Source organism: Heterodontus francisci, chromosome 5, assembly GCF_036365525.1.
Source record: "Heterodontus francisci isolate sHetFra1 chromosome 5, sHetFra1.hap1, whole genome shotgun sequence".
NCBI lineage: Eukaryota > Metazoa > Chordata > Chondrichthyes > Heterodontiformes > Heterodontidae > Heterodontus > Heterodontus francisci.
Window position 1 is genome coordinate 147,852,019 of NC_090375.1, and position 26,555 is coordinate 147,878,573.

The 26,555-nt window shown below is 44.7% G+C and overlaps 2 protein-coding genes across 2 annotated transcripts in view; one reads left to right on the forward strand and one right to left on the reverse strand.

Moving 5' to 3' along the window:
• Positions 1-3,124: 3,124 nt before the first annotated feature.
• c5h7orf25 (chromosome 5 C7orf25 homolog) lies at positions 3,125-7,184 on the forward strand. Its single transcript, XM_068032223.1, is given in 2 exon segments — positions 3,125-4,356; positions 4,359-7,184. Coding segments are annotated over 2 exon segments (1,248 nt in total). The 5' UTR covers positions 3,125-3,131; the 3' UTR covers positions 4,382-7,184.
• A 6,425-nt stretch (positions 7,185-13,609) lies between these two features.
• LOC137370283 (uncharacterized) overlaps positions 13,610-26,555 on the reverse strand; it is a 325,483-nt gene continuing 312,537 nt past the window's right edge. The window contains exon 33 of the mRNA XM_068032661.1: positions 13,610-13,853. Coding sequence (XP_067888762.1) covers positions 13,746-13,853 — 108 coding nt within the window. The 3' untranslated portion in view covers positions 13,610-13,745. The remainder of the gene's footprint in view (positions 13,854-26,555) is intronic.

Consider the following 26,555-nt stretch of genomic DNA (forward strand, 5'->3'; position numbering starts at 1 on the left):
GGAGGGAGTGAATGTTTGTAGATGGGGTGCCAATCAAGCAGGCTGCTTCGTCCTGGATGGTATCGAGCTTCTTGAGTGTTGTTGGAGCTGCACCCATCCAGGCAAGTGGAGAGTATTCCATCACACTCCTGACTTGCGCCTTGTAGATGGTGGACAGGCTTTGGGAGTCAGGAGAAGAGTTACTCGCCTCAGGATTCCTAGCTTCTGACCTGCTGTTGTAGCCACGGTATTTATATGGCAACTCCAAATCAGTTTCTGGTCAATGGTAGCCCCTAGGATGTTGATAGTGGGGGATTCAGCGATGGTAATGCCATTGAATGACAAGGGGAGATGGTTAGATTCTCTCTTGTTGGAGATGGTCATTGCCTGGCACTTGTGTGGCACAAATGTTACTTGCCACTTATCAACCCAAGCCTGGATATTGTCTAGGTCTTGCTGAATTTCTACATGGACTGCTTCAGTATCTGAGGAGTTGCGAATGGTGCTGAACATTGTGCAATCATCAGCGAACATCCCCACTTCTGACCTTATGATTGAAGGGAAGGTCATTGATGAAACAGGTGAAGATGGTTGGGCCGAGGACACTACCCTGAGGAACTCCTGCAGTGATGTCCTGGAGCTCAGAAGATTGACCTCCAACAGCCACAACCATCTTCCTTTGTCTAGGTAGCGGAGAGTTTTCCCTCTGATTCCCATTGACTTCTGTTTTGCTAGGGCTCCTTTATGCCATACTCAGTCAAATGCTGCCTTGATGTCAAGGGCAGTCGCTCTCACCTCACCTCTTGAGTTCAGCCCTTTTGTCCATGTTTGAACTAAGGCTGTAATGAGGTCAGGAGCCGAGTGGCCCTGGCGGAAACCAAACTGAGCGTTACTGAGCAGGTTATTACTAAGCAAGTGCCACTTGATGTCACTGTTGATGACGCCTTCCAACACTTTACTGATGATTGAGAGTAGGCTGATGGGGCGGTAATTGGCCGGGTTGGACGTGTCCTGCATTTTGTCTACAGGACATATCTGGGAAATTTTCCAGATTGCCAAGTAGATGCCATTGTTGTAGCTGTACTGGAATAGCTTGGCTAGGGGTGTGGCAAGTTCTGGAGCACAGGTCTTCAGTACTATTGCCGGAATATTGTCAGGGCCCATAGCCTTTGCAGTATCCAGTGCCTTCAGTCGTTTCTTGATATCATGCGGAGTGAATCGAATTGGCTGAAGTCTGGCATCTGTGATGCTGGGGACTTCAGGAGGAGGCCGAGATGGATCATCAACTCTGCACTTTTGGCTGAAGATTGTTGCAAATGCATCAGCCTTATCTTTCGTACTGATGTGCTGGGCTCCCCCATCATTGAGGATGGGGATATTTGTGGAGCCACCTCCTCCAGTTAGTTGTTTAATTGTCCACCACCATTCACAGCTGGATGTGGCAGGACTACAGAGCTTAGATCTGATCTGTTGGTTATGGGATCGCTTAGCTCTGTCCATCGCATGCTGCTTACGCAGTTTGGCACGCAAGTAGTCCTGTGATGTAGCTTCACCAGGTTGACACCTCATTTTGAGGTATGCCTGGTGCTGCTCCTGGCATGCCCTCCTGCAGTCTTCATTGAACTAGGGTTGGTCTCCTGGCTTGATAGTAATGGTAGAGTGGGGGATATGCCGGGCCATGAGGTTACAGATTGTGGTGGAGTACAATTCTGCTGCTGCTGATGGCCCACAGCACCTCATGGATGCCCAGTTTTGCATTGCTGGATCTGTTTGAAATCTATCCCATTTAGCACGGTGATAGTGCCACAGAACACGATGGACGGTATCCTCAATGTGAAGGCGGGACTTCATCTCCACAAGGACTGTGCGGTGGTCACTCCTACCAATACTGTCATGGCCAGGTGCATCTGCAGCAGGCAGATTGGTGAGGACGAGGTCAAGTATGTTTTTCCTCGTTGGTTCCCTCACCACCTGCCGTATACCCAGTCTAGCAGCTATGTCCTTTAGGACTCGGCCAGCTCGGTCAGTAATGGTGCTACTGAGCCACTCTTGGTGATGGACATTGAAGTCCCCCACCCAGAGTACATTCTGTGCCCTTGCCACCCTCAGTACTTCCTCCAAGGTGTGTTCAACATGGAGGAATACTAACTCACCAGCTGAGGGAGGGCGTTAGGTGGTAATCAGGAGGTTTCCTTGCCCATGTTTGACCTGATGCCATGAGACTTCATGGGGTCCGGAGTCGATGTTGAGGACTCCCAGGGCAAATCCCTCCCTACTGTATACCACTGTGCCGCCGTCTCTGCTAGGTCTGTCCTGCCGGTGGGACAAGACGTACCCGGGGATGGTGATGGCAATGTCTGGGACATTGTCTGTAAAGTATAATTCCATGAGCATGACTATGTCAGGCTATTGCTTGACTAGTCTGTGGGACAGCTCTCCCAACTTTAGTAAGGAAGACTTTGCAGGGTCGACAGGGCTGGGTTCGCCGTAGTCATTTCCAGTGCCTAGGTCAATGCTGGGTGGTCCGTCTGGTTTCATTCCTTTCTACTGACCTCGTAGCGGTTAGATACAACTGAGTGGCTTGCTAGGCCATTTCAGAGGGCGTGTAAGAGTTAACCACATTGCTGTGGGTCTGGAGTCACATGTAGGCCAGACCAGGTAAGGACAGCAGATTTCCTTCCCTAAAGGATACTAGTGAAGCAGATGGGTTTTTTACAACAATCGACAATGGTTTCATGGCCATCATTAGACTCGCTTTTTAATTCCAGATTTTTTTATTAATTGAATTTAAATTCCACTTTCTGCTGTGGTAGGATTCGAGCCCATGTCCCGAGAGTAATACTCTGGGACTCTGGTTTACTCGTCCAGTGACGATACCACTATGCCACCTCCCACTTGGAGCGTAAGTAAAAGTATCCTGTATTTTGTAATTAATGTTATAATTAATGTTACTTACAATGGGGCTTGAATCTACAATGTCTTGAGCAGTGACATCGGCTGCTGACCTACAAGTGGCCTAATCTGCAAACCCCTTGACCTTGTTTGCTGGCGAATATCTAAGTGACCCTGCCAGAATAAAGTGCCAGTTTGCCCTCACCTCCTGGTGACAACCCTGAGAGTGAATGCTGGATGTTTTGTTTTTCAGGGATGCGATGTCCCTACTCAAGATTCTGTCAGAGAGGATCACTGAAGCCCAGGAGCTGCTGGAGAGGGCAGAGGCATTATCCCGCTCCCGTGTGGGTGGGGTGCAAGGCGGGCCCAAGCTCTGCGGCAAGCTGAAGGCCGAGCTGAAGTTCTTGCGGAAAGTCGAAGCAGGCAAGGTTTCGGTGAAGGAGTCGCACCTGCAGAGCACAAACCTCACCCATCTGAAGGCGGTCATTGAGTCGGCAGAGAGCCTGGAGGATGTGGTCAGCCTGCTACATGTTTTCAACTATCAGGAACACTCTGGTGAAAAGCAGTCTCTGGTGGTGGATGTCGTTGCAAATGGTGGTCTCACCTGGGTCAAAGCCATCGGTCGGAAAGCTGAGGCACTGCACAGTATCTGGGTAGGAAGAGGTCAGTATGGAGACAAAAGTATTATCGAACAAGCAGAAGATTATTTGGAAACAAGCAAGCAGCAGCTGGTGCAGTACAGCAATCCGCATATTGTCTTTGCCTTTTATAACGGCATTTCTAGCCCCATGGCAGAGAGACTGAAAGAAATGGGGCTCTCTGTACGGGGCGACATCGTAGCTGTGAATTCAATGATTGATTTCATGGAGGAGGCTGATAATTCAGCTGACTCTGATGAAGACTTGGAGGAGCCTTTGCAGGTGACAGAAGTAGACCGATCTACAATTGTTGCCAGTGTTGCTTTTCCTGCTGAAGTTAAAGTGGATTTCTGCAACCGAGTCAATTTAGACATAACCACCCTGATTACATTTGTATCGGCAGTAAGTCACGGAGGCTGCTGCTTCATCTTTAAGGAGAAAGTGCTGACGGAACAAGCTTCCCAGGAAAGGGAGGAGAACGTCTTGCCCAAGCTGCAGGCCTTCATGAAGGACAAAGAGTTGTTTGCATGTGAGTCAGCAGTGAAAGATTTTCAAGCCATTCTAGAGACATTGGGCGGACCTGGAGAAAAGGCCCGGGCACAGAAGCTTTTGCAGGAAATCACGGTCGTACCGGACCAGCCTTCCGAACGGGCCTGCAAATTGGAAGCCAGTGCAAAAATTAACAGTCGCTCTATTACTATCTTTGGCACTGGAGATGCTTTGAAGGCAATCACAATGACAGCAAACAGCGGGTTTGTTCGAGCTGCAGATAACCAAGGTGTGAAATTCAGTGTATTTATCCATCAGCCTAGAGCTTTAACAGAGAGCAAGGAACCAACAGCGACTCCTTTACCTGGGACTGCCTTTCATGAGAGAGTCTGCAATGATGGTTTAGTAAGATGAAGTGATGACTTATATTCAACATTGTCATGTCTTAAGACCTGGGGGTCATTTTAACTGGGTTCTGGTGTAAAACTGGCTATCATGTTTCCGCCTCTCATATATTCCGCCCTGATTTCCATTGATGTCAAACTCTGCAGGGTGTATAATAGGTGGCCAATTAAATCTTGCTCGTTTTACGCTGTCACTACATTAAAATTAGACCCGTGTCTCTAAAGTGCAAATCAAGTACCAACCAACAATAAATGAGTATTCAGACTGGCAGCTAACAGCCATGTTGACAGTCCTTGACTTTCGAAGTGTGCTTTACTGTTTCTGCCTCCATTGCAGCTCTTGATGTATCAGTCAAAAAATGAGGATCCAAATCAAATGATCATTCTGTAGAGCGGAAGATATATCTCTGCTGCACTGCTGAGGCCTGCAGTGTATGTCTGAAAAATACAGATAATGTAGGAAGCAAAAGGCACCTTTTATGTAAAAAAATTACTGAGCAATTCTCAAAAGCCATCTTTGGTGATGTTTCACATAACATTTTGAATGATTTTGCAATGGCTAAAATTGTGATGGAAGCAAATAGCACCTTTGAATTGTTTTCTGTTATTGAAAATCCAGCACCTGTTGAGTTCGACGAAAGAGTATTGAGCTCAGTGGAATATGAGCCTTGAAATTGGTCAGGAAGTAAAGTCCTGGCTTGGATCTCTATTAGAGATGCAGTTAATGGATTAATTTCTTAATACAGAGAGTGGGCACTGCCCTTATTGTATGGTTCTAGCTGGTGCCTTCACATTCTGTTGGAAATGAAAAGATGTTTAGAAGGGGGAGTAGTTAAAGCAATATTGAAGCACAGTGATTTGTTTTTGTTTTTGGGAGTGAAAAGATGATTAGAGAGCAAAGTAGGAAAGATTCAGCACTGGAATTAAGAATGGGATTTGGAGGATTAAAAATAAAAGCAAAGAAAATGGCAAAAGAGTGGGAATGAAATTGGGGAATGGGAGTTGATGAGTGGGTCCAGGTGTACATCGCTAGCAAAATTGCAGGTGGAAGAAAAATGTACTGTTACTAAGGAGAAAATGTTTTTTAAAAAAAAGGGAAATTAACTCTTTCAGTAATTTTTTTTTTGTTTGTGGGTTGCTTCTGGAGCAAGGTGATTAGGAATGATATGATATCCTGGTATGATTAGGAACAGGACTTTATTCAGTGTGGATTTAACTCTCATCATGGCATATTCCTGTTTGCAATGTGCACAATAAAAGTTTATCATATATATGTTGGTAGACAGCTACATTCTCTCAAGTTGCCCTATAATCTTGACAATATTCACCGATCAATGCCACAAATCTTTTGGAGTTAAACTTTTTTCACCATCTCTGAAGGTTCTGAATGCAGAAGAGGGGACCTGCTGAGTACTTCCAGCATCTTCTGTTTTTATTATTGAAAATTCCTTAATTGTGATAGTCAACAAGTAGATATATTTAAACATTTGCAATTCACCAATTCTGCAAAACAAATGAATATAGAATTTTCCTGAGGCCTTGTTAATTGCAAATCGGTGTTTAGAAGCAAGCCAGGGGCTGCCTATAGATTTGTGCAGTCCATGTTTATAAAGTCCTCAAACTTAGTTTTTGTCTTGTCTCTGATAGACTCTTTGATGGGCATCCATTTGCAACACACATTTGAAAAACTGCTCATTCAGATAACAATCTAACTCCTGTGGGTCTTTGAGAGAGGGTGCAGAAGAGGTTTGCTGGAATTACAAAAGGTTTGAAGGACTTCAGTTCCTCGGAGACACTAGAAAACTGGGATTGTTCTCCGAGTAGAGAAGATTAAGTGGAGATTTAATAGATGTGTTCAGTATTATCTGGGGTTTTGATAGAGTGGATAGGGGGAAACCTTCCACTAGAAGCAGGGTCAGTAACTGGAGATACAGATTTGAGATCATTAGCAAAAGAACCAGAGGAGAGAAGAACGAATAAACTAACAAAGGGTGATGAAAGCAGATTCAATAATATATGGAAAGGAAATATTTGTCGGGTAGTGGGGATAATTGGATAACTCTGCTAAGATTCAATACAGGCAAGATGGGCAGAATAGTCTCCTGTTCTGTATAATTGATTCAAATGGTTGGATAAATTTCGGAACAAGAAAAGTCATTTGGCCCAACAAACTCACTCCAATTTAAGCCAGTATATAATTATGCAATCGTGGACTTTCCTTCCATGCCACCTACGAATCCTCCACTTTGGGGAAAGTTAAGTTTCTTTCCTAAAAAGTGAAATCAAGCACTGCTATTAATATCTCTACATCCTTCATCTCTTTCTTGACAGAGATTGATCCCTTTCCATTTTAAAGGTATCAATTGACCTTGAATCAGTTAACTCTGGGAGTCTATTCCTTGGGGAAGAAAAAGTCACTTTTCTCGATGCTTACAATTATGTACGTATGTCTTCATTCTGTGCTTACTGCCCAAGTTAAATATCTTACTTACTTCAACCCCCTCTGTACTCTGTTGTTTTGTAGTCCAGTATCTTTCCCCCTTTTCTCTTCAGAACATATGAATTTAATTGCTTGAACTTTTCTCATGATTTAGGCCACTCAGACCTGGATAATGTAGGATGTAAAAAATCATACTCCAGATCTGGTGTCACCGTTGATCTGTACTGTCAGTTATACTTGTTTTTACTCGTAACCTGTGCTCTCCAATCACCCTTGTATCCTGTTTACCTTATTGATAACAGGTTGGTAATCACCAGATTTTTTTTTTTATTCATTCATGGGATGTGGGCGTCACTGGCTAGGCCACCATTTGTTGCCCATGCCTAATTGCCCTCGAGAAGGTGGTGGTGAGCTGCCTTCTTGAACCGCTGCAGTCCATGTGAGGTAGGTACACCCAAAGTGCTGTTAGGAAGGGAGTTCCAGGATTTTGGCCCAGTGACACTGGACTACAAGACAACAGAGTACAGAGGGGGATGAAGTAAGTAAGCTATTTAACAGCGACAATGAAGGAACAGCGAAATAGTTCCAAGTCAGGATGGTGTGTGGCTTGGAGGGAAACTTGTAGGTGGTGGTGTTCCCATGCTTTTGCTGCCCTTGTCCTTCTAGGTGGTAGAGGTCGGGGGTTTGGAAGGTGCTGTCAAAGGAGTCTTGGTGCGTTGCTGAGTTGCATCTTCTTTCCCATTACCATAGGAGTCAATTACAAAGGAGTTGCTTATAATGCATTAAGCGCACTGACTATTTTCCATAAGTACTTGTCCTGTACATAATTAACTTAAATAACTCTGCTGATTTCAGGGAAAGTTGTGTGTTAAACAGCTTATTGAAACTGCTTTGTTCCTGGTTAAGCCAATGGGAAATTTCTCGTCTCTGAATCACGGACCATCAGCTCGGCATTTCTGGCTGAAGATTGTTGCAAATGCTTCAGCCTTATATTTTGCACTGCAATGCTGGGCTCCCCCATCATTGAGGATGGGGATATTTGTGAAGCCATCTCCTCCAGTGAGTTGTTTAATTGTCCACCACCATTCACGGCTGGATGTGACAGGACTGCAGAGCTTAGATATGATCCGTTGGTTATGGGATCGCTTAGCTTTGTCCCATCGCATGCTGTTTAAGCAGTTTGGCACGCAAGTAATCCTGTGTTGTAGCTTCACCAGGTTGACACCTCATTTTGAGGTAAGTCTGGTGCTGCTCCTGGCATGTCCTCCTGCACTCTTCATTGAACCGGGTTGGTCTCCTGGCTTGATGGTAATGGTAGAGTGGGGGATATGCCGGGCCATGAGGTTACAGATTGTGGTTGAGTACAATTCTGCTGCTGCTGATGGCCCACAGCGCCTCATGGATGCCCAGTTTTGCATTGCTAGATCTGTTCGAAATCTATCCCATTTAGCACGGTGGTAGTGCCACACAACATGATGGACGGTATCCTCAATGTGAAGGTGGGACAGATGCATCTGCGGCAAGCAGGTTGCTGAGGCCGAGGTCAAGTATGTTTTTCCCTCTTGGTTCCCCCACCACCTGCCGTATACCCAGTCTAGCAGCTATGTCCTTTAGGGCTCGGTCAGTAGTGGTGCTACCGAGTCACTCTTGGTGATGGACAATGAAGTACCCCACCCAGAGTACATTCTGTGCCCTTGCCACCTTCAGTGCTTCCTCCAAGTTATGTTCAACATGGAGGTGTACTGATTCATCAGCTGAGGGAGGGCAGTAGGTGGTAATCAGCAGGAGGTTTCCTTGCCCATGTTCGACCTGATGCCATGAGACTTCATGGGGTCTGGAGTCGGTGTTGAGAACTCACAGGGCAACTCCCTCCCAACTGTATACCACTGTGCCGTTGCCTCTGCTGGGTCTGTCCTACCGGTGGGACAGGACGTACCTGGGGATGGTGATGGCGGTGTCTGGGTCATTGTCTGTAAGGTATGATTCGGTGAATTTGTCTATGTCAGGCTGTTGCTTGACTAGTCTGTGGGACAGCTCTCCCAACTTTGACACAAGCCCCAAATGTTAGTAAGGAGAACTTTGCAGGGTCGATAGGACTGGGTTTGCCGTTGTCGTTTCAGATGCCTAGGTCAATGCCCGGTGGTCCATCCAGTTTCATTCTTAATTGACTTTGTAGTGGTTAGATACAACTGAGTGGCTTGCTAGGCCATTTAAGAGGGCATTTAAGAGTCAACCACCTTGCTGTGGGTCTGGAGTCACATGTAGGCCAGACCAGATAAGGACAGCAGATTTCCTTCCCTAAAGGACATTAGTGAACCAGATGGGTTTCCACAACAATCGCCAATGGTTTTATGGCAATCAGTCCCCAGAGCAATACCTGGGGTCATGGATTGCTAGTCCAGTGACAATAGCACTACGCCATTCCCTCCCTTTGATCTGCTTTTTAATTTACCCCTAGCTGCTCTAAGTAGAACCTCTTTCTTAGTCCTATCTATTTGTTAGTGCCGATGTGGACCACAACTGGATCCTCCGGCTCCCACTGCAAGTTCCTCTCCAGCCCAGAGCAGATGTCCTGAACCCTGGCAGTAGGCAGGCAACACAGCTTTCTGGACTCTCGGTCTCAGCTGAAGAGAACTGTGTCTGTACCCCTGACTATACTGTCCCCTACTACCAGTACATTCCTATTAACTCCCCATTCTTAAATGGCTTCCTGTACTACGGTGCCATGGTCGTTTGCTCATCCACCCTGTAGACCTCACTCTCATCCTTACAAGCTGAAAGAATCTAAAACCTGTTGGACAATTGCAAAGGCTGAGGCTCCTCCACTTCTACATACTCGATCCACATTCATGCCTCACTCGCAGGCGCACACTCCTGTCTCTGACCATGGACCAAATCAGCTGGCCCTATCCTAAGGGGTGTGACCGCCTCCTGGAACAAAGTGTCCAGGTAACTTCCCCCTCCCTGATGTGTCGCAATGTCAGCAGCTTGGCCTCCAGCTCAATGACTGAGCCGATGTTCCTCCAGCCACAGGCACTGCAGATGTGTTTGCATTGGATCACACAGGTGTCCACCAGCTCCTACATTCTGCAGCCACCACACATCACCTGCCCTGCCATTTTTATACTGTTTAATTATTTTACTGATTAAATTTTAATTAATGTCTCTAGTCCTACATGTGTTCATATTCTGATTATTTCAATAAATGTTCTACTTAGCCCAATTGACGTTCCCTGGTTAAGATAAGTAGGAAATACTCACCAGCCAATCTAGTAAGCTTTACTACTACTATTAACTACTAATAAAACCTTACAATTACTAAAATTACCAAGTTTTGAAAGATAAATAAGAAAAATACTCACCAACCAATCAACTACCTATGTTCCTTTGACATCACACTTTGATTTGTTTCAGAAGCAGTCAGTCCACTCTGGAGCCACAGAGTGCACTGGATAGCACGTTTAGATGCTGCTGTCTGTCCCTGGGATCTCCTTTCTCCCACTCATTTAGATGCTGCTGTCTGTCTCCAGGTCCTCCTCCTTTTCTGCTTTTTTCTAGTGGGTAAGTACTGCAAATTCATGCCCTTGCACGGATTTCAATGCCGTATCTATTGGCAAGGTACTTTATAGGGCACCTTGTGGAGGAGCAGGGTATATTGAACAGCAACTTCCAGATTTTTGTGATTCACTGTGCATGTGCAGACTGCAGAAGTTGCCGTCCAAGCACTGATAGCCTTCCTGTTATGTTTACCAAGGTTCTAATTTGCTAAAGCATACTGACTGTTATTGTGTTTATGCTGTTTCTCCAGGGTCACTGAATCATTTGTGGCAGTTACGGACAATGATTGGATGAATCCCCATGGAAATTCAATCCTTGTGGACTTCACAAATTTGTTTAAAGCATCCCATAGAATGCCCTTAGCCCTTATTCACCACTTTGCATGTTCGAATAGCTAGCCTGTAGTTATCAGATTTTCTGTCTTGCTGCTTGTTTCGTGTTTTCAAATCCCTCCATGTACTCGCCCCTCCCTATCTCCATAACCTCCTTCAGCCCTACAGCCCTCCCAAGAACTTAGCATTCCTGCAACTCTGACATATGTTAAAGACGCTATATAAATGCAAGTTGTTGGAACTATGTTTGCCATCCTTCAATTCTCAACTACTACTCCTGTATTCATGGCGCATTGAAAAATACTCACTAAAGTAGCATTAATTCCTTCATTGTAGGGTGCATTTTATCTAACACAGGAAGCAGGCACAAGACTGGAGTGTGGTGGAACACACTCCATTTGCCTGGATGAGAGCATTTCCGACAACAGTCAAGCTGGCAGGACAAAGGACCCCATTTGATTCGTACCCCATCCACTACCTTAAACATTTATTCCCTCTACCATCAGTGCAGTTTGCAGTGTGCGTCATCTACAAGATGCTCGGCAGCAACTCATCAAGGCACCTTCCAAACCCATGACCTTTGCCTGCTAGAAGCACACAGGCAGCAAGCACATGGCAACACCACCATCTGAAAGTTTCTGTCCAAGTCACACACCAGCCTGACTTAGAAATACATCACCGTTCCTTTGCTGTCGCTGGGTCAAAATCCTGGAACTCCCTCCCTAACAGCACTGTGGGTGTACCTACACAATGCCGATTGCAGCGGTTCAAGAGGTAGCTCACTACCTTCTCAAGGGCAATTTTAGATGGGCAATAAATGCTGGCCTTGCCAGTGATGTCTACAGTAAATCTCTCTTGTACCCTTTTCCGAAGTCTTGACATCTTTTCTAAAGTGTGGTGCTCACAATATTCCAGCTGAGGCCTAACCTGTATTTTGTAAAAGGTTAGTATAATTTCCTTGCTTTTGTACTCTTCTATTAATAAAGCCAAGGACCCATAAGCCTTTTCAACTTGTCATTCCACCTTCAAAGATTTGTGTACATACGCCCCTAGCTCTCTCCCTGCACCCCCTTTAAAATTGCACCATTCTGTTCATATTGGTCCTCATACATTTTGGTAGAATCACTTCGCACTTCTGTGTTAAATTTCACCTGCCATGTGTCTGTCCACTTAATTATCTATATCCTCCAGAAGTCCATTACTATTTGCCTCAATGTTTACTACATTTCCGAGTTTATCATCTACAAACCTTGAGGTTAAGTTTATTAACATATCAAAAGAAGCACAGGTTCTAATACAAACACATGGGAAACACTACTGTATACTTCACTCTTGGTTGAAAAACAACCATATACTACTACTCTCTTTCTGTCCCTTAGCCCATTTTGTATCCATGCTGTCTCTTTAATCTTATGGGTTTTAATTTTGTGAACAAATCTGTGTGGTACTTTGTGAAACGCCTTTGAAAGTCTATATGCACAGAATCAACTGCACTACCCTCATCAACCTTCTCTGTTGCTTCATCAAAGATCTGTCCTAAAATAGCACTCGGGGCCCTGTGTGTATTGTAGCACCTCGACTTTTATATTAAGAAGGATATTCTGCCTGAAACAGGAAATTGCTTCGGCTTTGTAAGCTCTGTAAAAGTGTTAGCGTGAGTTTACTGACCCCATTATGGCGGCCTTTAACACCTTGTTAAAATCAACCAACCAGCCAAATTCGCATCTGTGCAGCGGAGTGCCATGCTAGATTATCCCACGATTTAAACATAGCAGAAAAATGGCACATCAGGGTTTTGTGAATGGTGAAAAAAAAATCAAGGGGTAGATTTCCGTCTTTACCTACTGGAGGTTAAACTCGTTTGGGTGGGATTGCTTATGTTCCACCTAGTTGATGCTTCACGTTTAGATGGTACAAATGAAAATGTACCCCAGTTACTTGTACTTTTGGCCGGGTGGCATTCAGACTCTTAAATAACGAGACGCGGGCAGCACTGTTTTACTTTCTCTTTATTCCGGCACGAGCAGTGGGATAAATAACAATGATCACAGAACCACACATCGATACAGTTACGACAGCTATCGTTAATGTTGAATTTATTTTGGTGCATATTTCACTTAATCAGAATAAAACGTGCCAAACTGTTGCTGCAAGGATAGATAGAGACCATGGTTTAGATAACGGATATACCATTTTATTTCACCTGTAAAGGGCCTGCAGATTCCTGTGTCGATTATATAGAACAGAGTGGAAAAGCATCATCGGGCCAGTAGGTGGAGGAGTCTTGTTCCTTGAGCATCATTCTGCATTTTATAATCTCTAATGCACAATACATTACAAACACGGGTTTTCATATTTGTTTTGGCAATAAAGCAACAGGATTTTGTTCAAAAACCGCGCCAGCAGGAAGTGCTGGAGGTAGGAGCAATGACACACATGGTGAGGAAATACATAAAGTATGGTCACTTACACTGCATCACTGAAAAGACAGCTCTTCAGCCATGAGGGTGTATGAATAAAAACAATTCGCAGTAAACATATTAAAGATTCATAAGTATACATAGATTATTTGACTACTTGATAAACTACTGAACTGTGATATGTTGTAACAAATTTACACAGTGCATGGTGCAAAATATAAATTTGTCATCTGGGGGATTACATAGCGTTATACTGATAGTGAGGGGTTCATTCAAGATTCACCATTAACTCCAGGAGAACACAATTAAACATGAAGTTGCACTTTGATAAGCAAATACATATTAATTTCCATAGTTGGTTCAAAATAGTTATATCGAGGTCAATGCCATGCTTCCTGTGTCTTCAGCTAATATACACTCCTATCTTCATTGTGTTCATTAGATACTTTTAACCTCGCTGATTCGCTTTTCAACTCTGATATTACGCTTTGAAGATTCCAAGGACACAACAGTGCTATGGGAGACCATGTGGTTTGGAGAGCAAAGTCCTGCTTTTTCTGATAACTTCCACACACAAAGACAATGGTTGAAGTCTACTCCAGTTGCTGAGTGAAATTCTTGGGAAACAAACCTTTAGAGGTGTTGACAGCACCATACTGTAACCAATCCGACTCCCTTATACCTGTGAGCCACCCAGCATCCTGCAAGGGTAAAGAACACATTCAAAGCAGTCATCAGTTCAATCATGAAGAAGTATGCATCAATTGTACAGAACCTTGGTCAGGCCCTGTCTGAAGCACAGCAATTGGTTTTGAGCACTGAACTGTAGGAAAGATACATTGGCCTGAGAGGGTACAGTGCAAATTCACCAGAATGATAACAGTGCTAAAAGGATTAAGGTATCAGGACAAGTTGGAGAAACTTGGCTTGTATTAACTTGATTTTAGAAGGTTAAGAAGCCATCTAATCGAGGTGTTCAAAATAATAATTGAATTAGATGGAGTAAGACAGAAACTATTTTCTCTGTTTAAGGGAATCCATAACAAGGAGTCATAATCTTAAAATCAGAGTTTGGCTATTCATTGAGTAAAATCAGGAAGAGTTAGACACAAGGGACAGTGTACATTTGGAACTCTCCAAAAGGCTATGAACATTGGGCCGGTTGAAATTTTCAATTTGGATGTTATCAGTATGGACTTCCAGAAGGCATTTGATAAAGTTCCTCATAAGGGACTATTAGCTAAAGTTGAAGCTCATGGAATTGAAGGCAAATTATTGACCTGGTGCAGAAATTGGCAGGAGACAAAAAGTAGGGATTATGGGCAGGTATTCTAATTGGCAGGATGTGACTAGTGGTGTCCCACAAGGATCTGTGTGTTGGGGCCCCAACTATTCACTGTATTCAATCAAGAGGATAGAATAAAAAGTCACATATCCAATGACACAAAGATAAGCAGCATTATATGTAGTGTAAATGGAAGCATAACATAACAAGGCAATATTGGCAAGTGAAAGGGCAAAACAATGACAATTGGATTTCAATGTAGGTAAATGTAAGGTTACCCACGTTGGACTTAAAAAGAATAGAACAGAGTACTTTATAAATGGTGAAAAGATAGAAACCGTGGAAGTCCAAAGAGACTTGGGGGGGGGGGGGGGGGCTGGTGTCTCCAGGTACATAAATCATTAAACTGGCATGAATAGGTGCAGAAAATAATAAAATAATGGAATACTGGCCTTTATATCTAGAGGACTAGAATACAAGGGGGTAAAAGTCATGCTTTAGCTATATAAAAAGCTGTGGTTCGAGTACACCTGGACTATTGTGAGCAGTTCTGGGCACCACATTTGGAATGATATATTGGCCTTGGATCATAGGTTTACCAGAATGATACCTGGACTCCAAGGGTTCAATTACGAGGAGAGATTACATAACTGAAATTCACTGGAATTTAGCAGATTATGCAGTGATTTGATTGAATTTTACAATATGTTAAGGGGAACAGGTAGGGTAGACAGAGAGAAACTATTTCTGCGAGTTGGGGAGTCTAGGGGGCTTAGTCTAAAAATTAGAGCCAGGCCTTTCAGGAGTGAAATTAGGAAACACTTCTACACACAAAGGGTGGTAGAAGTTTGTAACTCTTTTCTGAAAATGGCCATTGATAGCTCAATTGTTAATTTTAAATCTGAAATTCATGCATTTTTGTTAACAAACCGTATTAAGAGATATGAAGCAAAAGCTGGTATATAGAATTAGGTCACATATTAGCAGAACATCAAAGGTAATCATCTCTGGAGTGTTATCTGAGCCACGTGCAAATTGATACAGGATCAAGCAGATTAGTGAACTAAACATGTGGCTCAAAGAGTGGTGTGGGAAAAAGGGGTTTTGATTCTTGGGGCACTGGCATCAGTACTCAGGGAAGAGGGAGTTATTCCATTGGGATAGGCTTCACTTGAAACGGGCTGGGACCAGTGTCCTGGCCAATCACGTAACTAGGGCTGTGGACAGGCTTTAATCTAACGGGGCGGGGGGAGGGTTTGGGCAAATGGAAATTTAGAAATCCAAAGAGAGAGTCAGGGCATCGGAGCAGCATAATGATGTGGGTAAATGCCAATAGAATAGGACAGGAAGGGACAGAGAGTTTAACAAAAATTGTATGTCAGCAAATAAGGTCATTGCAGGGAATAGAAGTAACAAATGAAATTAAAGTTCCTTTATCTGAATGCATGAAGCATCTGTAATAAGATAGATGAACTAGTGGCACGAATAGAGGTAAATGATCTAGATCTAATTGCCATTACCGAGACATGGTTACAAGGAGATCAAGGTTAGGAAATGAATATTTTGGCGAGACAGACAGAACAGCAAAGGAGGAGGAGTAGCCCTGATAGTAAAGGATGACATAAGGACATTAATAAGGAGGAATCTCGCCTCAGAAAATCATGAAGTAGAATCAGTTTGGGTGGAAATTAGGAATAGCAGGAGTCAGAAAACACTGGTGGGAGTAGTTTACAGGCCCCCTAACAGTAGTTAGATTGTTGGACAGAACATTAAACGAGAAAATATTGGAGCTTGTAACAAAGGTAACATATTAATTGTAGGGGACATTAATCTGTATATAGACTGGGACAATCAAATTGGCAACAGTGGTCTAGAAGATGAATTTGTGAATGTTTTTGTGACAGTTTCTTGGAGAATAACATTGTAGAACTGACGAGGGATAAACCTATCTTAGAACTTGTATTGTGTAATGAAACAGCGTTAATTAGCAATGTCGTAGTAAAAGATCCACTGGGAAATAGTGATCATAATTCCATTGAATTTCATGTTAAGTTTGAAAGTGACACATTTCAATCACAAACAAGAATCTTAAACTTAAACAAAGCCAATTACGAAGGTATGAGGGGAGAACTGGCTAACATTAATTGGGTAAATAGACTAAAAGGTATGGCAGTAAATGAGCAGTGGCAAATATTTAAAGAAACAATTCAAAGGGTTCAACAAAAGTACATTCCATTCAAAAATAAAAACTCGTCAAGAAAGACCCATCTGTGGCTCACTCAGGAAGTTAAGGAAAGTATTAGACTAAAAGAAGAGGCTTACAATTTTGCAAAAAAAAAAGTAGCAAGTCTGATGATGGGAGTGTTTTAGAAACCAGCAAAGGGCCACCAAGATGTTGATAAAAAGTGAAAAAATAGAATGAGAGTAAACTAGCCAGCAATATAAAAACAGATTGTAAGAGCTTTTATAAGTACATAAAAAGGACAGTAGCGAAAGTGGACATTGGTTCCTTACAGGCAGAGACAGGAGAAATCATTATGGGGAATGAGGAAATGCCAGAGGCATTGAACAAATATTTTGTGTTTGTCTTCACAGTAGAAGACACAAGTTCCATACCAGAAATAGGTAGTAACTTAGAGGCTAAAAAGAGTGAGGAAATTAAGGAAATTGATATCAGCCAAGAAAAAGTATTGGAGATATTTGAGAGACTAAAATCTGACAAGTCCCTGGGACCAGATGGCCTACACCCTAGGGTTCTAAAAGAGATAGCTGCAGAGAAAGTGGATGCGCTAGCTATGATTTTCCAGAATTTCTTAGATTCAGGAATAGTCCCGTCAGTTTGGAAGTTGGCAAATGCATTTCAAGAAAGGAGGTAGAGAGAAAATAGCGAACTACAGGCCAGTTAGCCTAACACCAGTCATTGGGAAGATGTTGAAAACTATTATTAAAGAAGTCTTAACAATGAACTTGGAAAAGGATAGTATGATCAGAACAAGTCAGCATGGTTTTACTAAAGGGAGATCCTGTTTGACAAATTTATTAGAATGTTTTAAGGATATAAGTAGTAGGGTAGGTAAAGGGGAACCAGTAGATGTAGTATACCTGGATTTCCAAAAGGCATTTATAAGGTGCCACATAAAAGATTAACAGGCAAGATAAGGGCTCATGGTGTTGGGGGTAATATATTGGCATGGATAGAGGATTGATTAAAGGACAGGAAGCAGAAAGTGGGCATAAATGGGGCATTTTCAAGTTTGCAGGCAGTGAATTGTGGGGTGCTGCAAGAATCAGTGCTGGGGCCTCAGCTATTTACACTCTATATTAATGACTTGGATGAAGAGACAGAGACTAATGTAACTAAGTTTGCTGATGTTACACAGCTCAGCGGAAAGGTAAGTTGCAGGGAGGACATAGAGAGGCTGCAAAGAGGTATAGACAGGTTAAGTGAGTGGGCAACAAGATGGACGATGAAGTATAATGAAGTTGTTCACTTTGGTCATAAAAATAGAAAAGTAGAATATTTTTTAAAAGGTGTGAAACTGGTAAGAGAGACTTGGATGTACTCGTACAAAGAATGCATAAAGTTAACATGCAGATGCAGCAGGCTATTAGGAAGGCTAATGGCATGTTGGCCTTTATTGCAAGGGGATTGGAGTACAGGAATGAAGAAGTCTTACAAAAATTGGACAGGGCTTTGGTGAAACCGTACCTGGAATTAAAGCCTGGCTTGGGTATAAAATTTAAACCCGACCCAGGCTCAACACGACAATAGCCAATCCAACCCAGGCCCGAGTCCTTTAATTTTTTCTCATGCCCGACCCGACCCGACCCAACCCGAAAATATCAAACATATTATAGAAATGTAAAAAAATTATAGATTAAAAAGAAAACAATACAAGAAACAGTAGTCCAGCCCGAACCAACCTGAACCCGAATGCTGGTCAGAGAAAATAGACCTGATCTGAACCCGACACACGTAGTCGGGTTCGGTCCAGTTTGGGTTGGGTAGCCAGGATTTACCTGGAATACTGTGTGCAGTTTTGGTCTCCACATTTAAGAAAGGATATACTTGCATTGGAGACTGTGCAGCAAAGATTTACTAAATTGGTCCCTGGGATGAGGGGATTGTCCGATGACGAGAGGCTGAGTAAATTGGGCCTGTATTCTCTGGCATTTAGAAGAATGAGACATACAAGATTCTGAAAGGGCTTGTTAGTGTAGAAGCAGAGAGTTTGTTTCCACTGATCAGGGAATCTAGAATGCGGGGGCACAGTCTCAGGATAAGAGGCCGATCATTCAGGACTGAGAAGAGCAGAAATTACTCCACTCAAATCCACCTTAATGCGCTTCAAAACTTCCAACACCTCCTCCTTTGTAATGTTGATATGCTCCAGGATATCGGTGTTCCCTCCCTCATTAGCTTCCATGACCTTCTCCACAGTAAATAGGGATGAGAAATATTCATTTAAGACCTCGCCCATTTCCCGTGGCTCCACACATAGATTGCTACACTGATCCTTAAGGGGACCTACTCTCTCTCTAGCTACCCTTTTACTCTTAATATACTTACAGAATCTTTTAGGATTCTCCTTGATCTTATCTGCCAGGGAAATCTCATGGCCCCTTTTCGCCCTCCTAATTTCCTTCTTAAGTGTAGTCCTACATCCCCTATACTCCTCGAGGGACTCGCTCGATCCCAGCTGCCTATACCTGACATATGCCTCCTTCTTTGTCCTGACCAGACCCTCAATATCCCTCGTCAACCAAGGTTCCTAAACTTGCCAGCCTTGCCCTTCCATCTAACAGGAACGTGCTGGCCCTGAACTCTTCCTATCTCACTTTTAAAAGCGTCCCACTTGCCAGACGTCCCTTTACCTGTAAACAGCCTCTCCCATTCAACTTTTGAGAGTTCCTGTCTGATGCCATTGAAATTAGCCTTCCCCCAATTTAGAACTTCAACCTGAGGACCAGTCCTATCCTTTTCCATAACTATCTTGAAACTAATAGAGTTATGGTCACTGGTCCCAAAGTGCTCCCCTACTGACACATCAACCACCTGCCCATCCTCATTTCCTAAGAGGAGGTCGAGTGTAGCCCCTTCTCTAGTAGGGCCATCCACATACTGCTTCAGAAAACTATCCTGGACACACTTAACAAATTCTTCCCCATCTGATCCCTTAGCACTAAGGCAGTCCCAGTCAATATTAGGGAAGTTAAAATCATCTACTATTACAACCCTATAATTCCTACACCTATCTGTGAATTCCCTACATATATGCTCCTCCACTTCCCTCTGTCTATTGGGGGGCCTATAGTATAATCCCATCAAAGTGATCACCCCTTTCTTATTTCTAAGTTCTACTCATATGGCCTCACTGGACATTCCCCCCGGGATATCCTCTCTAAGTACTGCCCGTGATGTCCTCCCTAAATTAGGGCGGCACAGTGGCGCAGTGGTTAGCACCGCAGCCTCACAGCTCCAGCGACCCGGGTTCAATTCTGGGTACTGCCTGTGTGGAGTTTGCAAGTTCTCCCTGTGTCTGCGTGGGTTTCCTCCGGGTGCTCCGGTTTCCTCCCACAAGCCAAAAGACTTGCAGGTTGGTAGGTAAATTGGCCATTCTGTTTCAGTGCTGTATCTCTAAACAAATAAACAATCAACAATGTAGTACCAAAAGGGTCAACTATGCAGTCTTGTGCTTTCATCAGGGAGCAGAAGTTCTAGAGTGTGCATGGAGGAAAATCATACACACACAGTCCAAGACTTCCACCTAATGCTTCCTACAACTGCTTCTCACCACTGGAAGTGGGGACATTGAGACTGCTCAAACTCATTTTACAGAGGACTTTATAATTGGCAAAGGAGAGGACTTTCATCTTGCCAATCTAAACATAGAAAATTTATGGCACAGAAGTAAGTCATTTCATCCATCATGTCTTCGCCAGCCGACAAAGAATGATCCAGCCTAATCCCACTTTCCAGCTCTTGGTCCGTGGCCCTGTAGGTTATGGCACTTCAAGTGCATATCTAAGTATTTTTTAAATACAATGAGGATTTCTGATTCTCTTTAAGACATTGAGTTCCAGATCCTCGCCACCCTCTGGGTGAAAAATTTCTCCACAATTCCCTTCTAATCCTTCTATCAATTACTTTAAATCTATTCCCACTGGTTATTGAACTCTCTGCTAAGGAAATAGGTTCTTCCTATCTTGGCCCCTCATAATTTTACACACCTCAATTAAATCTCCCCTCAGCCTCCACCGTTCCAAATAAAACAACCCCAGCCTATCCAATCTTTTCTCATTGCTAACATTCTCCATTCCTGGCAACATCCTCATAAATCTCCTCCATACTCTCTCCAGAGTGATTATACCCTTCCTGTAAGGCAGTGACCAGAACTGTAGACAGTACTCTAGCTGTGGCCTAAATTGAGTTTTATACAGTTCTAGCATAACCTCCCTGCTCTTATATTCTATGCCTCGGTAAATAAAGGAAAATATCCCATATGCTTTCTTAACCACCTTATCTACCTCTCCTGCTACCTTCAGGGATCTGTGAACATGCAAAGAACAAAGAACAAAGAACAGTACAGCACAGGAACAGGCCATTCGGCCCTCCAAGCCTGCATCGATCTTGATGCCTGCCTAAACTAAAACCTTCTGCACTTCCGGGGTCCGTATCCCTCTATTCCCATCCTATTCATGTATTTGTCAAGATGCCTCTTAAACGTCCCTATGGTACCTGCTTCCACCACCTCCCCCGGCAACAAGTTCCAGGCACTCACCACCCTCTGTGTAAAGAACTTGCCTGGCACATCCCCTCTAAACTTTGCCCCTCTCACCTTAAACCTATGTCCCCTAGTAACTGACTCTTCCACCCTGGGAAAAAGCTTCTGACTATCCACTCTGTCCATGCCGCTTATAACTTTGTAAACCTCTATCATGTCACCCCTCCACCTCCGTCGTTCCAGTGAAACCAATCCGAGTTTATCCAACCTCTCCTCATAGCTAATGCCCTCCAGACCAGGCAACATCCTGGTAAACCTCCTCTGTACCCTCTCCAAAGCCTCCACGTCCTTCTGGTAGTGTGGCGACCAGAATTGTACGCAATATTCTAAGTGTGGCCTAACTAAAGTTCTGTACAGCTGCAGCATGACTTGCCAATTTTTATACTCTATGCCCCGACCGATGAAGGCAAGCATGCCGTATGCCTTCTTGATTACCTTATCTATCTGCGTTGCCACTTTCAGTGACCTGTGGACCTGTACGCCCAGATCTCCCTGCCTGTCAATACTCCCAAAGGTTCTGCCATTTACTGTATACTTCCCACCTGCATTAGACCTTCCAAAATGCATTACCTCACATTTGCACTCCAAGGTTCCTCTGTACTTTCTACACTGTTCAGTATGATATATTACCTCTATTTATTATGTATCCCCTTGCCTTGTTTGTCCTCCCCAAATGCATTACCTCACATTTCTCTGTATTGAATTCCATTTGCCACTTTTCTGCCCTCCTGACCAGTCCATTGATATCTTCCTGCAGTCTACAGCTTTCTTCCTCACTATCAATCACACATAAGCTGTTCTTTCTTTTGCCTTATCCCACTCTGCATACTCCGATATCTAGTTTTGGGAGTACCAACCTTTTTCTATGTGGGAACATATTTGTTCTGAACCTTCTGTAACCCCTCCTTGACTGCCTCCCTCTGCTCTGACAGTGGTTTACCTTCAAGCAGCTGTTTCCAGTTCAGTTTTGCCAAATCACGGCTGGAATTTTACACCCCCCACAAAAAGTGGGGCTGGTGGTGGTGGGCGAGGTGGGGGGGTGGTGGCGTAAAATGGAGCAGGAGGCTCAGGGGATGCTTCCCAACCCACTGCTGCCTCCATTGCCATTTTATGCAGGGCGGCAGCAGCGGAAAACAGCTCACTGGCCCCAGGCCAACCAAGGCCCTTAAGTGGCCAGTTAATGGCCACTTAAGAGCCTCCGCCCGCCGCTACCAGGATTTTACCCTTGGCTGGCGGGTGGCCCCAGCCCAAGAAAAGCTGTCTGTTAAAAGTAGGCAGCTTCCTGACAGCCTGCGGGGGGGGCAGGAGTGGTGCTCCTGATCAGGCACCCTGTGCCCGATGGAGGGCTGCTCGCGATGCTCCAACCACCCCCAACACCCACCACAACCCTGTCACCCCCCCTCCCCCCAATCGACCACCCTTGCCTTGCCAGGGCCCGACCGATTTCCCCTGGTGAGGTACCAAAAACGTACCCGTTCTCTGGGGCTCGCCAACATGGTCCGTTTTCAGCTGGGTTGCAATCCCAGCAGAGGCCACCGCTCCCGGTGGCGCCGCTGGGACAGAGAGCTGCAGGCCCACTGATTGGCCGGCAGCTCCATTAGGCGGAACCTCCTGCCTCAATGAGGTGGAAGTTCCACCTCAGATCAAATAAGGGCCTGGGAACTGCAAAATGCGGTCTGGATCCCCAGGCCAGGCGGAGGCGGGATCTCCGCCAACTTTTTGGTCAGTGGACGTCTCCCGTCCACCAAGGGTAAAATTCCAGCCCACATCTCAGTTTAGTGAAATTGGTCTTTCCCAAATTAAAACTTTTACTCTTGATCTATCAATGTCCTTTTTCATAACTCTCTTCGTTCGTTTGTTGGTGTCATCTTCTTCCTTGGAGGTTGACTGCCATGGATGTCCACCTCTGTCTATCCTGTGCTGTCCTTATACATTCTGCACAGGTCAGTTGCATCCAGTCCATTATATCTGTCATTAAAAATAAGAAACACTGGAAATACCCAGCAAGTGTGGCAGTATCTGTGGCGAGAGAAGCAGAGTTAACGTTTCAAGTCAGTGACCCGTCATCAGAACTGGCAGATATAAGAAATGTAAAAGATTTTAAGCAAGTATAGCGGGGGTGGGGCAAGAGATAACAAAGGAGAAGGTGTTGACAGAATAGCTGACCAGAAGGTCATGGAGCAAAGGCAAACAATATGTTAATGGTGTGCTGAAAGACAAAGCATTAGTACAGATAGGGTGTTAATGAACTGAAAACTGAACAGCCACAAGCACAAACATGAAAAAAAAGTGAGTAGGCACAGTAGAAAAAAAACTGAACAAACTAAATCAAAATAAACACAAAAAAGAAAAAATTAAAAAAAAACTAAAAATAAAAGTAAAATGGGGGGGGGGGGGGGGGGCCTGTCATGCTCTGAAATTATTGAACTCAATGTTCAGTCCGGCAGGCTGTAGTGTGCCTAATCGGTAAATGAGATGCTGTTCCTCGAGCTTGCGTTGATGTTCACTGGAGCACTGCAGCAATCCCAGGACAGAGATGTGAGCATGAGAGCAGGGGTGTGTGTTGAAATGGCCAGCAACCGGAAGCTGGCCGGTTTCAGACTGAGCGGAGGTGTTCCGCAAAGCGGTCACCCAGTCTGGGTTTGGTCTCCCCAGTGTAGAGGAGACCACATTGTGAGCAGCGAATACAGTATACTACATTGAAAGAAGTACAAGTAAATCACTGCTTCACCTGAAAGGAGTGTTTGGGGTCTTGGATAGGGAAGAGAGAGGAGGTAAATAGGCAGGTATTACACCTCCTGCGATTGCAGGGGAAGATGCCGTGGGAAGGGGACAAGGTGGTGGGGGTAATGGAGGAGTGGACCAGGGTGTCGCGGAGGGAACGATCCCTTCGGAATGCTGACAAGGGAAGAGAGGGGAAGATGCCTTTGGTAGTGGCATCACGCTGGAGGTGGCGGAAATGGCGGAGGATGATCCTTTGGATAGGGAGGCTGATGGGGTGGAAAGTGAAGACAAGGGGAACCCTGTCACAGTTCTGAGAGGGAGGGGAAGGGGTGAGGGTAGAGGTGCGGGAAATGGGCCGGACACGGTTGAGGGCCTGTCAACCACAGTGGGGAGAATCCTCGGTTGAGGAAAAAGGATGATTTATCAGAAGCGTTGTCATGGAAGGTAGCTTCATCAGAGCAGATGCGTTGAAAACAGAGAAACTGGGAGAATGAAATGGAGTCCTTACAGGAGGCAGGGCGTGAAGAAGTGTAGTCGAGGTAGCTGTGGGAGTCGGTGGGTTATAATGAATATTAGTAGATAGCCTATCCCCAGTGATGGAGACAGAGAAGTCGAGGAAGGGGAGGGAAGTGTCGGAGATGGACCATGTAAAGATGAGAGAAGGGTGGAAATTAGAGGCAAAGTTGATAAAGTTTTCCAGTTCGGGGCGGGAGCAGGAAATGGCACCGATACAGTCATCAATGTACCGAAAAAAGAGTTGGGGGAGGGGGCCTGAGTAGGACGGGAACAAAGAATGTTCGACATATCCCACAAAAAGACAGGCATAACAAGGGCCCATGACGGTACCCATAGAAACACCTTTTACTTGAAGGGAAGTGAGTGGAGTTGAAGGAGAAGTTGTTCAATGTGAGAACAAGTTCAGCCAGGTGGAGGAGGGTGTCCTATCTGTCATCCATTTTTTTCTCTGCTTCCCTCTCCTATGTTTTCCATTGATCTTTCCTTCCAAAAATTGTCTCTGTCTACCTTCTGCACTAATGATGTTACCGACGTATCTTGCTCTCTTTGATGTTATGCATTAATTCCCTCTTTTCTCCAGCCATTTCCAGCAGTTCCTCATTACTCTTTCTGTCTGTGTAGGATATGTGGAACATCCTCTGATATGTCCACACCTCTAAATTCTCTAAATCTAACTGAATTATGATCACTACTGCCAAAATGCACTCCCACTGACACCCCTTCCATCTGCCCCGCTTAATTTCTTAAAACTAAATCCAGAACTGCCCCTTCTCTTGTTGGGTTTGCTACATACTGGCTAAAAAATGTTGTCCTCAATGTGTTGTAAGAATTCTGCACTCTCTTCACCTTTTACACTGATTTTGTCCCAGTTAATATTAGTGCAGCTGAAATCTCCTACTACAACTGCCCTATTGTTTCTGCACTTCTCAGCAATTTGCCTATTTATTTGCTATTCTATCTCTCTCTGACTGTTTGGGGATCTATGGTATATTCCCAGCAGTGTAATTGCCTCTTTTTGTTCCTCAGTTCAACCCATATGGTCTCATTTGATGATCCTTCTAGCATATCATTCCTCCTCACAGCTGTGAACTGATACTCACTCAAACCCAGATTAGGCCTTGAATGAAGTGCTTAACTCACTGCTGAGAGAAAACTTGTACAGAAGAGAGTTGATTTGTAAAGTTCTTATTTGTGGTTATATTAAAATGCACTTGTGTCACTAAATGTACAGCAAGTGCAAGTTAGTTGCATCCATGAAATATAAAATGAAGATCCAAGATGCCAGCCAATCCCATTAATGTACTAACAAATCACTCCTGCAAATCATTGGCTAGAATTTTACCCTTGGCGGACAGGAGCCATTTACTGACTAAAAGGTCAGTGGCGGCCCCGCCTCCACCGGCCTGGGGATCCAATCCGCATTTTGTGGTCCCCAAGCTTTTAATTGGTCTGAGGTGGGATTTCCACCTCATTGAGGCAGGAAGTCCTGCCTAATGGAGCTGCCAGCTGATCAGAGGGCTGACAGCTGTCTGACCCAGCAGCGCCACAGGGAGCGGTGGCCACTGCTAGGATTGCAGCCCAGCTGAAAACAGACTATGTCGAGGAGCCCTGGAACCAAGGCAAGTTTCTGGTGCCTTGCCGGGGGCAATCGGTCGGGCCCCAGCAAGGCAAGGGTGGTCGATTGGGGGGACGGGGGCGTGTTGGGTGCTGGGGGTATTGGGGCAGCGGGGGCGGCCCTCCATCGGGCACAGGGTGCCTGATCATGAGGGCACACCCCCCCCCCACCCCCACCAGGCCATCAGACAGCCGCCTGCTTTTGTCAGGCGACGGGCGGAGACCCTTAGGTGGTGGTTAAATGGCCACTTCAGGGCCTTGATTGCCTGGGCAGGCAGGTCGTTTTTTGCCACCGCCACCCTGCGTAAAGTGACATCGGAGGCGGCAGCAGGTCGGGAAGGGCCCCCAGAGCTTCCTACTCCATTTTGCGCCCCCTCCTGCCATCTTCCCGCTCTTTGGGGGGGGGCATAAAATTCCGGCCATTAACTAATCTTAGATCTGGATGTGCAGGACCAACTCTTAATGAGCTCTGGTATTGT